The sequence below is a fragment of the Rhinolophus sinicus genome, linkage group LG06 (assembly GCF_036562045.2).
Source record: "Rhinolophus sinicus isolate RSC01 linkage group LG06, ASM3656204v1, whole genome shotgun sequence".
NCBI classification, from domain to species: Eukaryota; Metazoa; Chordata; class Mammalia; order Chiroptera; family Rhinolophidae; genus Rhinolophus; species Rhinolophus sinicus.
The window spans coordinates 16493926-16507811 of NC_133756.1; the positions used below are offsets into that span (position 1 = coordinate 16493926).

General features: G+C 36.6%; 1 protein-coding gene and 1 pseudogene across 2 annotated transcripts in view; both read right to left on the reverse strand.

The window, feature by feature from the left end:
* The window catches only part of EIF2B3 (eukaryotic translation initiation factor 2B subunit gamma), a 111148-nt gene that overhangs the window by 33844 nt on the left and 63418 nt on the right, over window positions 1–13886 (reverse strand). Inside the window, exon 6 of one of the 2 annotated variants that reach the window (XM_019716550.2) lies at window positions 655–744. The exons of the other annotated variant lie outside the window; for it this stretch is intronic. Coding sequence (XP_019572109.1) covers window positions 655–744 — 90 coding nt within the window. The remainder of the gene's footprint in view (window positions 1–654; window positions 745–13886) is intronic. 2 annotated transcript variants of the gene reach the window in all.
* Window positions 11474–12226, reverse strand: LOC109437360 (PEST proteolytic signal-containing nuclear protein; annotated as a pseudogene).

Sequence of the window (13886 nt, forward strand, 5' to 3'; positions counted from 1 at the left end):
TCCTCTGAGGACTCTAGTTACATTTACTACCAAAAATCCTTGAGATCAACCTCAAAAGGAGGTTTTCTCTCTGGAAACCCAAGTTCTGCAATCTGCCAGACATAGGATGTGTTTAAAGCCCACAGTTCTGTTCTCAAAGCAAAATCAGACAAGTACCAAATTTTGTTTCTCTGCATTCATGAAAGTTCACTCAGTAGGGTGGACTTCTTTCCTAAAATTGCACAGAAACTTGCTTTTCTTTATTCCCTCCTCTTGGGTAAGTCTGGCCCTTTGCTAAAAGGGCTCATCTATAGGATAATTGTCTAGAGGAAGGACATATGCTTGGAGACAAATAGCACTCGAGCTGGGGAGCTCACCCTTACAGAAGGAAGTCAGAAGAGACTGGTACTGTGCAGACAGGCATCACAGGTTACTATTAGTTTTATAAAAATATTCTTCTGGTTTGTTACAACACAGATCCCAAAAATACCAGCGGGGGACTCTGTGATACAGATAAAATAATGGTATGCTGATAACATAATTTCATTTATAAAACAAAGGTGAAAATCAATTGTTGGTTATATAAACTGGTTATCTAACATTATCAAGGTTTAAAACTGTTAATACAGGGTAGCCTAAACACTGTGGCCTTGACTCTATCTCCCTCTTTCTTACTCATTTTCCATTAGGAAGTCCACAACGTATTTTTTCATGCAGTAGAGATGGGCGTCCACAAGACCTGTGTGGAAACGTATTCTAGGGTACCTGCAAATACAAAAGAGAGAAGGGGTTCACAATCAGATAACAAGGGTTCTATCCTATTATTAGGTAGTAGGCATTAGTAAATTTGTAAGGGTCAGAGCCACGCTGCCTACATCCCACTCTGGGGAGACCAAGATAGTGGATCCTACCCCAGAAAAGGTCGTCTCTTTATTGAAATCCTATCTCATTCTTTATGAAGCTTTTAGGCATCTAAAGACATTAAACCAAAATCGATGAGACATCAAATCACTGACAAGCCACCTTCTTCTATCAAATTCTTGTAACTAACATTTTCCTGTTTCCCACAACACTTATGTCTGCCTCTATCAGGTAACTTATCACATAGTAAGGTGACAGACGATTTCCTTGTCTTTTTCCCACTAGACTAAAAGTTCTCCTAGGGTAGAGATTTACCTTTATAGCAAGCACTTAGCATTGTACCTCACAGAGTAAATGTTTAATAAATAGTTGTTGAATAAACAAACAAATGAATAAATTAGGTCAAATTAGGGCATCTGCCTAGTTGTCTATTTTAGTTCGCCATTTTGGTTTCAGCCTTAAGAAATATCATGTTTATAATGTCCAAGGTTATTTTATTTAATAAAAAAAAACCAGACAGCTGAGGAAGAGGAGAAAAGAAGAGGGTGGAAAAGTGAAGATTCTAATCATAGCTTCCTGGTTGTCATCTTTCTTCTACTCGGTGTTACTTTGCTTTGACTGGCTTATAGATTTAAGGAAAATTATTCTCATGGGATCTAGATACCCTAGAAGTAATTTATCAAATAAGTTAAGGTGCACCACCCTGGGCTTCCACTCTTGGGAGAAGGGGGAACAAAATGCTTCCAAAAGAGCAACAGAGGAATCAGACTTGGAATCCCACACCCATAACACACACCCAACACACAAGCCAATTGCTGTATACAATGAGGATGAAGAAGAAAGTAGAAATTCTATTTCCTGTGGAAATAGAATTTTGCAAATGTGAATGTGGTTTCCTTGTACCAGGGTTTCATCTGAAGTTCACACCCTAATAATTCTCTACTTTGATCTAACCAATTTGGAAAATTGCACTTTTCTGTTAAGTCCCTTGGTTTACAAATTCCTTGAATCATTCAACACACTCTCCCTGTATTTACTGAATCTTCAAAACTACCTCATGAAGTAGATACATTATTCTCTATAGCAGTGGTCAATTTGTATTATACAGCCAGGAAAGGAATACCTTTAAAATTTGACTAATAAAAATATTAAAAGGAGAAAAAAAAAGTTAGAATAACCATATTCTAAACTGTTATCAATCTCTACCAAAAATGGCACTAACATTCATATAGCATTTTATAATTTATAAATTTTTCCAACTTTTTATTCCCATTCCATAGAGTAGGTAAAACAAAAAAATTCTCCCATTTTTTAAGAAAAAAAATTACCCAAAATTTAGCTGGCTACTACAGATTTAGCTACAAATCAGAATACAATGAAGAAATAGAGATGGCAATTTAGAGATTTATTTTTCTTTCAGATTAAAGTTGTAGTGAATCTTGGGATGGGGAGGTTAGTGGCATTTAAGTTGCCAAAATAGGTGGTTTCCTTATTTCAGTTTATTATTTTTGAATGATATGAAAAATAAGAATTGATATTTTAAAACAAAACAAAATAAAAAGACAAAACCCAAAAAAACTTCAAAGAAGCACCAGTAAAATCTGAGTAACTGGCTGATTGTTCTGAGCCAGAGATGCTTTGGGTTTTTACAACAAAAAGTAAGAAATCAGAAAATGGAAATGAATAAGACAATTAGAAAGAGTTTTAGTCGTATGCTTTAAAATAATTTAAAACATAATTTGCCAACTACAGAAAAAGTCCACTACAATAAAAAATAAAATATCCTTTCAATAATAAAAATAAAAGTTCAGAGAAATGGTATAAAAAATTTAATCTTCAGAGTCTATAAGATTATTGTAAAGCTCCCACATGTTTTTTTCTTCTCTTCATCTAACATAAAATAAATTTTAAAATGGTCAACACACTCTCCCTGTATTTACTGAGAAAAGGAAAAGGGAATGAAGAAGAAAAGAGAAAGATCTTAGAAAAGTAGAACAGAAATGGACAAAGATACAAAAGACTAGGAAACCTAGGACAATATACGCCATCAGGAACATAAAGAATATCTTTGTGTTATTTTTATAGACCTGTTTTTAAGAGAGTAAGTTGTAAATTTTAATTTGTAATGTTTAAAAATTTTAGGGCTGGGAGGCCCGGTGGCTCAGGTGGATGGAGCTCCGTGCTCCTAACTCCGAAGGCTGCTCGTTCGATTCCCACATGGGCCAGTGGGCTCTCAACCACAGGTTGCTGGTTCAACTCCTTGACTCCCGCAAGGGATGGTGGGCTCTGCCCCCTGCAACTAAGATAGAACACAGCACCTTGAGCTGAGCTGCCTCCCGGATGGCTCAGTTGGTTGGAGCTCGGGCTCTCAACCACAAGGTCTTCGGTTCAACTCCCGCAAGGGATGGTGGGCTATGCCCCCTGCAACTAGCAAGGGCAACTGGACCTGGAGCTGAGCTGCTCCCTCCACAACTAAGACTGAAAGGACAACAACTTGACTTGGAAAAAAGTCCTGGAAGTACACACTGTTCCCCAATAAAAAGTCCTATTCCCCTTCCCTAATTTTAAAAAAAAAAAAATCTTTAAAATAATTTTTTTAGGGCAATAAAGTATTTTTTATGATCTTAACAGGGATACCTATTTTTAAAGCAAATAACAAAACCAATAGGCGAAATAATTATAACAATTATTAATAATTCTTATTAGTAATGTTTTAGAACAAGAAATGTATATATGAAGTAAGTACTGGAAAAGATCCAAGGATAAGCATTTACTGTTTAAACACAAAGATCAATGGCTTTAAAGCATGTCCATGAAAGTTATTAGCCTGTCTGCATAATAGACCTGTCTACACCTGTCCTCAAACCCCAGACAGAGCTCTGGCTTTGACAGTTCGCATAACCAATGGCACATGAGCACTCATGTCTGCATACTGCATTCCCTGAGTGAAGACTTCATTCTGAGCTCAGCAGGGGCAGACTTCTCAGGTGGCATGATATTTTTCTGTCAGCCATTAGCTCCATAACCTCAGCTCCCTCTTTAATATTTCTGTTGTCCATTTCACCTTATCCAAAGTTCTCTCCAAATTCTTTAATACACGTCTTCTCTGGAATATCTATTTGACTGCCAAGGTTCCTCCAACTTCTAACACCCTTGCAGTCTGACTATGGGTGAAGTGAGAAGGTGCAGGGCAATGGCTCCACTGAGTCCCACACTGCTCTAGAGAGGCAACTATCTACGTATCATAATTCCCACTTTTACCCGCCCCTCTCATTTTGGCCTCTAGGTCTTTTGTTCACTTTCATCCTGCCTTTCCATATTTTGGGCATTCTTTTCCAGGATCAGTGTGAGTCTACTTCTCCAGGAATCCTTCCTTTTCCACCCATTTAAAATCATACTAAATCATATGTCTCCTAAAATACTACTGGAAAAGATGGTAGAAATTATGTACTCATCTTATTCACTTTGTTCTTTTCCAAATGCAGATAATGCAATCTAATCAGGAAGAGAAAATTCCTTCTGAAAAAATGATTTCTGCAAGTCAATACACTGAGGAATTTACCACTGCAAACATTCATTCTACATCATTTACTAATGGTCTAGTGATGACAACTGGCATTGTGCTACATAAAGAAATGAACAAAACAGATCTGATCTCTACCACCACGTAGCTTACAGTCTATCAAGGAAAGCAATTTTCTCTCAAAGTTCCTCAAAGAAATTTCCTGCTCAAATTACTTTCTTTTTCTATTTTTTTTATTATGGTAAAATATGCATAACATAAAATTCATTATTTTAACCATTTTCAAGTATACAGTTCTGTGGCATTAGGTACATTTACATTGTGGTGCAACCATGACCATCATCCATCTCCAGAACTTACAATCTTCCCCAATTGAAACTCTGTACCTATTAAACAGTAAGTTCCCATTCCCCTTCCCCCCCAGCCCCCCAGCCACTTGCAACAACCATTTTATTTTATGTATTTATGAATCTGACAACAATAGTCCCCCCTTATCTGCAGGGGGTACATTCTAAGGCCCCGAGTGGATGCTTGAAACTGGGGATAGTACTGAGCCCCATATACACACACACACACACACACACACACACACACACATATATAATATTTCCCCTATACATACGTACATACATACATACATACCTATGACAAAGTTTAACTTATAAATTAGGCATAGAGAAATGAAAAACTAACAAAAAAATAGAACAATTATAACAACATACTGTAATGAAAGTTCTGTGAATGTGGTTTCTGTCTCTCTTAGCAAACTAGCATGATTGTCTTTTTTCTTCTTCACAATTTCACAGACAGAAGACTCATTGTTACTGTAAATCTTAGCAACCTCAGCATGATTTATTTTCTTTCCTTATTAAATTGAGAACTTCCACCTTTTCACTTAAAGGAAGCAATTTACGGCTTTTCTTTGGCATAGCCGAAAGGTCAGCATCGTTACTTTTGTGTTTTGGGGTCATTATTAAATAAAATCAGGGTTACTTGAACACAAGCACGGCAATACTGTGACAGTCCAGCTGATAGCCGAGACAGGCAGCATATACAACGTGGATACGCTGGACAAAGGGATGATTCACGTCCCAGGCAGGATGGAGCTGGACGGCATGAGAGTTCATCACGCTCATACTCAGAACAGCGCACAATTCAAAACTTACGAAATATTTATTTGTGGAATTTAACATTTTCCCATCTCTGTTGACCGTGGGTAAATGAAACCACAGATAAGGAGGGCTACTATACCATATTTTGTTTATCCATTCTTCTGTCTATAGACACTTGGGTTGCTTTCACATATTGGCTATTGTGAATAATGCTCCTATGAACATGAGTATACAAATATCAATTTAAATCTCTTTCACACAGACATTTCTTAAAATTTTTTTATTATGGAAAATTTCAATCATACACAAAATCAGAGAAGAACATAAATTATCATGCACCCATCAGACAGCTTCAGCAACTATAAACATTTTCCAAACTTTTAAAATTTTTTGTTGTATTTATTATGGGTTGAATTGTATCCCCCAGTGGACCTTGAATTCCTAACCCCCAGTACCTGTGATTGTAACTTTATTTGGAAATAGGATCTTTGCAGATGATCAAGTTCAAATGAGGTCATTGGGGGGACCCTAATCCAATGCCTTGTGTCCTTATAAAAGGGGAAATTTGAATAGAGACAGCTGTGCATAGAGGGAAGACAATATGAAGACACAGGGAGAATGCTATCTACAAGCCAAGGATGCCTGAAGCTACCAGAAGCTATGAGAGAGGCATTGAACAGATTCTCCCTCACAGAGCTCAGAAGAAACCAACCCTGCCAACACCTTGATTTCATACTTCTAGCCTCCAGAACTGTGAGACAATAAATTTCTGTTATTATAAGCCACCCATACTTTATTATGGCAACCCTAGCAAACTAATATAGTACTTTAAAGCACACTCCAAACCTTAATGTTGTTTTACCTATAAATACTTCAGAATGTGTAATATGCATTTCTAACTGATAAGGACTTTAAAATATAATCACTATGTCACTACAACACTTAATAAAATTATCGATTTCATAATGTCGTCTACTATCCAATCCATAGTCAGATTTGTCTTTTTACAGTTAGTTTGTCCAAATCAGGATCCAATCAAAGTCTCACATTGCATTTGGTTATTTCATTACAAAATAATTCTATAAAGTTCCCCTTCTTTATTCCCCTGCCAAGCCATTATTATTAGAGTGGGTCACCTGTTTTGTAGAACACTCCATGTCCTAAATTTGGCTGATTGTTTTGTAGGTGTATCTTTTTAAAAACAGCTTTATCAAAGTATTATCTACCATAAAACTCATCTGTTTTAAGTGTAGAATTAAACGATTTTTAGAAAATATACAGAGCTGTATAACTATCACTACAATCCAGTTATAGAACATTTCTATCACCTGAATAGAATCTCACATGACGGTTTGCAACCAATCCCCTTTCTCACCCTCAGTTTCAGGCAATCACTAATCTGCCTCCTGTCTCTACAGATTTGCCTTTTCTGGGTTTTTTTATTAATTACAGCCATTTTAGTGAATGTGAAGTGTTATGTCACTGTGGTTTAAATGTGCATTTCCTTAGTGACTAATGATGTTGACGATCTTTTTTTTTTTTTTTAAAATAAATTTTATTGGGGAACAGTGTGTTTCTCCAGGGCCCATCAGCTCCAAGTCATTGTCCTTCAATCTAGTTGTGGAGGGTGCAGCTGAGCTCCAAGTCCAGTTGTCATTTTCAATCTTTAGTTGAAGGGGGTGCAGCCCACTATTCCATGCGGGGAATCGAACTGGCAACCTTGTTGTTGAGAGCTGGTGCTCTAACCAACTGAGCCATCTGGCCGCCCCTCTGGAAGCTCAGCAGCAGTTTGCTGTCTTCAATCTAGTTGTGGAGGGCACAGCTCACCGGCCCATAAGGGAATCGAACCAGCAACCCTGTTGTTCAAGAGCTCCTGCTCTAACTGAGCCATCTGGCCGCCCCTGTCGACAATCTTTTCATGTGCTTATTAGCCATTTGTATATCTTCTTTGGTGAAATGCCCCTTCAAAATTTTAGTCCCTTTTGAAATTGGGTTGTTTGTCATCTTATTAAGTTGTTAAGTGTTCTTATCTTTTCCTTTTTTTGGGTTTCATTTTGTTAGGCAGTAGTTTTAATAAGAGTAGAATGTTTAAAATTATTATTTAAAACATTCCATTACCTATATTAAACTTTAGTTAATACTCAAAAAGTAAAGGATGTAAAACTAATAAAGCTGATTTTGTGGAGCTCAGGTTCCTACTATGAATTAAATTTAGCAGAGAAGTGATATTCAAATCCCACTGACACTGTGAAAATAAACCATTTGGTTTTAAATAAACAATATTTAAATAAGTCTTCCAGAAACTTTCATAAATAATGAGAAATATATACATGCATATGTTAACAATAGTATAGTTTTCTATACTATTGTTTTTATAGATTAAGTGGCTAAACATAATTATTTAACTACTACTGTGTTTCCCCGAAAATAAGACCGGGTCTTATATTAATTTATTTTTTTTAACAGGACTTTATTGGGCAACAGTGTGTACTTCCAGGACTTTTTTTCAAGTCAAGTTGTTGTCCTTTCAGTCTTAGTTGTGGAGGGCGCAGCTCAGCTCCAGGTCCAGTTGCCAGTTGCTAGTTGCTAGTTGCAGGGGGCGCAGCCCACCATCCCTTGCGGGACTCAAGGAATTGAACTGGCAACCTTGAGGTTGAGAGCCCACTGGTCCATGTGGGAATTGAACCGGCAGCCTTCGGAGTTAGGAGCACGGAGCGCTAACCACCTGAGCCACTGGGGCTGGCCCTTAATTTTTGTTCCAAAAGACGCATTAGGGCTTATGTTTAGGGGATGTCATCCTTAAAATTCATGCTAGGGTTTATTTTCCAGGTAGGTCTTATTTTTGGGGAAACAGTATGTTTTGAAATGGAAATATTTTACTTTAATTTCTAATTCTGTCATTGATTGCTGTTAAAAAATTCTGGTTTTCACAATCATGCTTTTATATATACCTTAAATAGCATTATGATAATTATATTGTCTATTCCGCCACTTTGGACCTTCTGCCGTCTTTATTTTCTTAATGGTGTCTTTTGAGATTTAATGTCTTTAATTTTGAAGAAAAAAATTTATCAATTTTTTTTTTCTTTTATGGAGTATGTTTTTGGTGGTGTATCTAAGAACTCTTTGCCTAACCCCAGTTCATGAAGATTGTCTGCTATGTTTTCTTCTAAAATTTTTATAGTTTTAGTTCTTACATTAGGTCTATAGTCTTCTTACATTAGGTCTATTTCATTTTTGTGTATGAAGTGAGATAAGAGTCTAAATTAGTCTTTTTGCATGTGAATATCAAATTTTTCCAGCACTATTTGTGTAAAAGACTATCCTTTGCTCACTGAGTTGCACTGACATATTTGGTAAAACTCAACTGGACATCCTTGCCTTGTTCCCATCTTAGGGGAAAACATTCAATCTTTTACTATTAAATAAAATGTTATCTATAAGTCTTTTTGTAGATGCCCTTTATCATGCATAGGAGATTCCCTTCTATTCCTAGTTTGTTGACAGTTTTTATCATGAATGGGTGCTAGATTTTGTCAAATATTTTTTCTTTGTCTATTGAGATTATCATGTGGTTTTTATCTTTTATTCTATTAATGTGGTGTATTACATTAATTGATTTTCAGATGTTAAACGAGCCTTGCATCCCTGGGATAAATCTCACTCATGGTGTGTATATTGCTGGATTCAGTTTGCTAATATTTTGTTGAGTATTTTTTCACTTATATTCATGAAGAATTACTGGTCTTGTACATTCTTTGTCTAGCTTTAGTATCAGAGTTATACTGGCCTCACAGAATAAATTGGGAAGTGTCCCCTCGTCTTTCAGTCTGGAAAACTTTGTGAAGAATTGGTACTATTTCTTCTTTAAATATTTGATAGAATTAACTAAGGACACCATCTTGGCCTTGCCTTTTCTTTGTTGGAAGAGTTTTAACTACTAATTTGATTTCATTATTTGTTCCAGGTCTACTCAGATTTTCTATTTCTTCTTGAGTCAGTTGAGTCGGTCACAATGTAGCACATGATCTTTGTGGCTCAGACTCTACCACGCTGATTAGCCCAGGGCTCTCTTCCGCTCTGAACACTCATCTGTTTTCAGTATAACGCTATGTGTGCACTTTAACCCAACACTTTAAATGATTCTAGTTACTTAAGGGAGGGAAGGAAGGAAGGAAGAGAGAAAGGAAGGAAGGAAGGACGGAAGGAAGGAAGGAAGGGAGGAAAGAAGGGAGGAAGGAAGGAAGGAATCCAACATTTGTTGAATAGTTTTTATGTGGCAAGCATTTTGCAACGTGCTTTCACATATATTAATCTTCATAACATCTCTGTCTTCATTTTAGTGTATGTGCTGCCAAAGCGAGCACATCTGTCTTTATTTTAACAGATGAAGAAAACAGACTCAGGTTAAGTAACTTTTCTAGGACACAAAGGGAGATAGTAGTAGTACTGGGGTTAAAACCTAGGTTTTAACCTAAAACTTTTCTTTTCTTTTTTTTTTTGAGTTTGACAAATTTATTGGTTATTTTAGTAAAGACATTCATCTCAGTCGCTTCTCTCTCCCATCTTGACCTTATGTTAATATTTCATTTGAGTCAAGAAAAGAATATGTAGGAGAGGGATGTTATTTCAACATAAACAGTAAAATGGACAAAAATGAAAAGTCTGCCTATATTAAAGCAAGTTCATGTATCTTGATATAATTAAATCATGTAAGTAAGAACTAATAGTTCGATGCACATTTCCATTGTTTTACTTGGGGCTTACTCTAACTGTAAGTGCCTGTGAACAAATATTAAGAATATATATAGGCTGCTTCTCTGGAGTTATTACTCATTAAAAGAGCTGAGTTATTACCTAGTAACCACCATTAAGAGAGTCTGAAGCTGCCCACAAATATAACATAGTAGTTTTCAAGGAAATGATTATACTGCATTTTTCTTTTATCTATGTCTGTGCCTTTAAAGATGTGTTTAACTGTCACATTAAAAAAGAATTCATATACAATACAAAAATACAAAACAAACATAAAAACCCTACAGCACACAGCTCTAACAAAGTGGTCGAAGATTCCATAAAATGTTTAAAGATGCATTTTCTTTCCTTCTATTTTCAGTACCTAAAATGTGCTTTTGAGAGGCCACTGTTAGTACGTATACACCGAAACCATATTATTGTACTAAATAAGAATTCCTACAGTAAGTTCAAATCAAATTGGATTTCACAAGTTAGTAACTTAAAAGTTTTGACAAAGTTACAGAAAGTGCATCTTTCTCATTTCCATCTTCACACGACGCTGACTTTTTTGGTGTTTATCTTTTAAAAATAAAACAGCCCAATATTTAAGCACTATGTACATTTAAAATTTTTGGTGGTGGTTTGTATTTTAAAAGAAACAGCTTCCTTATGACTTGCCTCAAGATCTGGTGGAAATGCTTAAGGAACTAGCTATAACAAAAACCAAGAGAAGCACATCCAAAATATTGATTTACTTTGGTAGCAAATAGTTGTTCTTTGAAGACTAATGAAGGTAGACAAGACCCGTTAAGGTGAAGTGGCCTATTTCAAATACTCAACAGTTTACATAAAATTTTTAAGTTTTTTTTAAAGAACTAAGCATCTGTATCCACTGATAGCAATGCAATATCTAATTTATGACTTGACACAAAACAAATGCCCAGTAGGAAAAAAAGCAATATTGTAACTTTATCTAATTTACTTTCAGTCAATAGTTCAGTAACATTTTCTTCCCAATATAATACTCCCTTCTCTATAAGGCTGTTCCTGAGAGCCAGAAAGTTTAGGTTAATGAGGAAGTTAAGTTAGAGAGTAATTGCTTGCAGTTTAAACAGACAATAACTTTTTGCTTCCTTCTTAATGTGCTAATAGTTGTCTAAAAAAGCATGCAATTCCTAAAAAGGTTCCATTTCTGATTTTTTAAAAATTATCTCTAACCTTTGGAAACTAATCACACGAAACTACAAAATTAGCAAATGTCTTGAAATCTGTATATAAAACATAAATTACCTCTAATTTCAAACTCTCATTTATTAGTGTACCACTCAATCTTAAAAAAAAAAAAAAAAAAAAAAAAAAAAAAAAGGCGGCTCCAAAGATAGTCTTATATCATTCTTTAAAAAGGAAACTGTTCCTTTTAACTTTACACCCACTCCACACCCCAATTTCAAAACACATCATTTAATTGTCTTAGTCATGGACATTTCCAAGACGAGATTTTATATTCCGCTCCCATAGCTTCTGGTTATCAGAAAACCCATGCTTTCCTTTACTGAAGGAGTTTGGTCCTGCTGATGTTGGTGTATCCCTTCCAATATTCTTCATTCTCATCTTTGCTTCTGGAGGCATTTCCTCTGGTTCACTATCTTCATCTTCATTAAAAGCTGCTGCTACTGAAAGGGTTTTTGGAGCAAGAGTTGGAACAGTTTCTTTAGGCTTACTTGATCCAAGTTTGATGGATATGGCTGAGGTTTTCTTTGTCGTCTGACTATTTATGGCAAATCCAAACTTGGGAGATCTTTGCAAGTTTTGTTGGGAAGTCTGCAGCAGCTTCTTCAGCTGATCGCTTCTCAGCGCTGCTCCTGGAACTTTCCCCTCCATTACTGGAAGAAACAGTCTTAGTTTTCACAGGTTTTTCTGCTTCTTCTTCAGGTCCTCCGGCGGCTCCAACTCGGGGTGACTTCTCAGGCTTCTCCTCTCCCACCCTTCCGTCCGCCATTTTCCCCACTGCGGCCTTCCTGCAGCCCTAAAACTTTTCTACTACCTCGTAAGATCTCTCAAGCAACTTCTTTCTTTTCTCCACAGATAACCCTAGGAGCTACATATAGATGAGGCCCTGCTCCAAATAGTCTCACATTTAAACTCAGAGCAAGGAAGGTAGAACGCTTGGTTGGGATAAAAAATCCCTGCTTTCATACTTGCTCCCTTATGGAACATCCTACTTAGGAGTTTATTAGCCTCTAGTACCATTCAAAAAGGAATCTGCTAAGGAATGGGTATCTGTACTTAGGTTTGACCTAAGACAAACCTAGAGGAATTACCTCTTTATCATCCTGCTTCCAGGTTTCCTCATTCTTGGAGAGCAGGAAAGCAGATATTAAGAAATGCTTCCAAAGAAGCAGCTGCCTGCTTTAGACAGATTATTTTTAAATGTCAAGGAGTTTAAGGACCAAGCTGTGTTTCAATAGTTACTTACCCAAATTTTCTCCTAATATTAACAACTTGAAGTACTGTGTGTCAGGGACAAAGCTTTAAGATCCGTAGGGAAACCAGGAGAAAGGCTACCACATGGACACTGGTCTTCAGGATTATGCAGGACTGCAAACAAGATTTTTCTGAGCTTTGCTTTAATTCAAAGAAAACAGAACATAGAGCTATGTGTGCCACCAGCACTGAACAAAACATCTGCAGAACTATAGAGCTAGGGAATAAAAAGCAGTTCAGAAAGGCAGCCCAGAAAAAAGGAAATATGTCCACGAAAGATGAACTACTTAAAAACAAGTAAATTACTATCGTTAAAATCATACCAGTTTGCTCCTAATAGAATAAACTTCTTAAGATTTTAAATATCCAAAGCTCTTAATGAGTCTAAAAAATATATCTGAGTCTTTTTAGTTAATAATAAGATCTGTAATCTGCCCCTCCCCCCCACCAAGATCTCAGAGGATTTCAGCCTCTCATTTCCTTTAAAGCTACAGAATGAGGACAAAGGTCTGTAGGCTCAGGGTAATGCCAAATGTTTTGGGGGATGTGCTCCCTTCATCTCCACCTCCTAAATCAAAACGTGTACAGGAGGAAATGAGTTGTTTTTATTCTGCTCATTTCAAAGGCAAACTGGGAATTCTATTCCTTGACATGCTCATAGTACAACGCTCATTTCCTGGAAGAGTGAGTAGAAAAAGACTGACAGACAGGTAAAGAAGCAGTTTATGGTAGCTGCATGTTTAAAAACTGAAATTCATCTAGACACCCCATGTGAACACACTATTAGACTTCCAGCACTGCTGTGAATGGGACCTGAAAGATTTCTAGCCTGGTGGGAGAACTGGTGTGTATGCTGAGCCTTTACACAGTGACCAGTGAAGAAGGAAAGAAAGCCTCCACAAACCGAGTATGTCCTAACAGTTTATATGGCTGCACAGAATAACTTTTCCAAACTAAACTGAGTTGAAAGCTTGTAGACAAGAGAATAGCAAGGAATGGGAACAGAATGAAGAAAACTTGAACAAAAACTCAAAATACAAGAGAAACTTAACTGTAACAGAAGCTTCTCTTTGCATAAATATGAATGAATGTTAACAGGTAAAGGGAATGTCATGGATAGCTCCTGAATTCAGGTGCCAGGGGAACTGGAGCTTGAAACAATGAGTGATAAGAACCAGAAACAACAATCC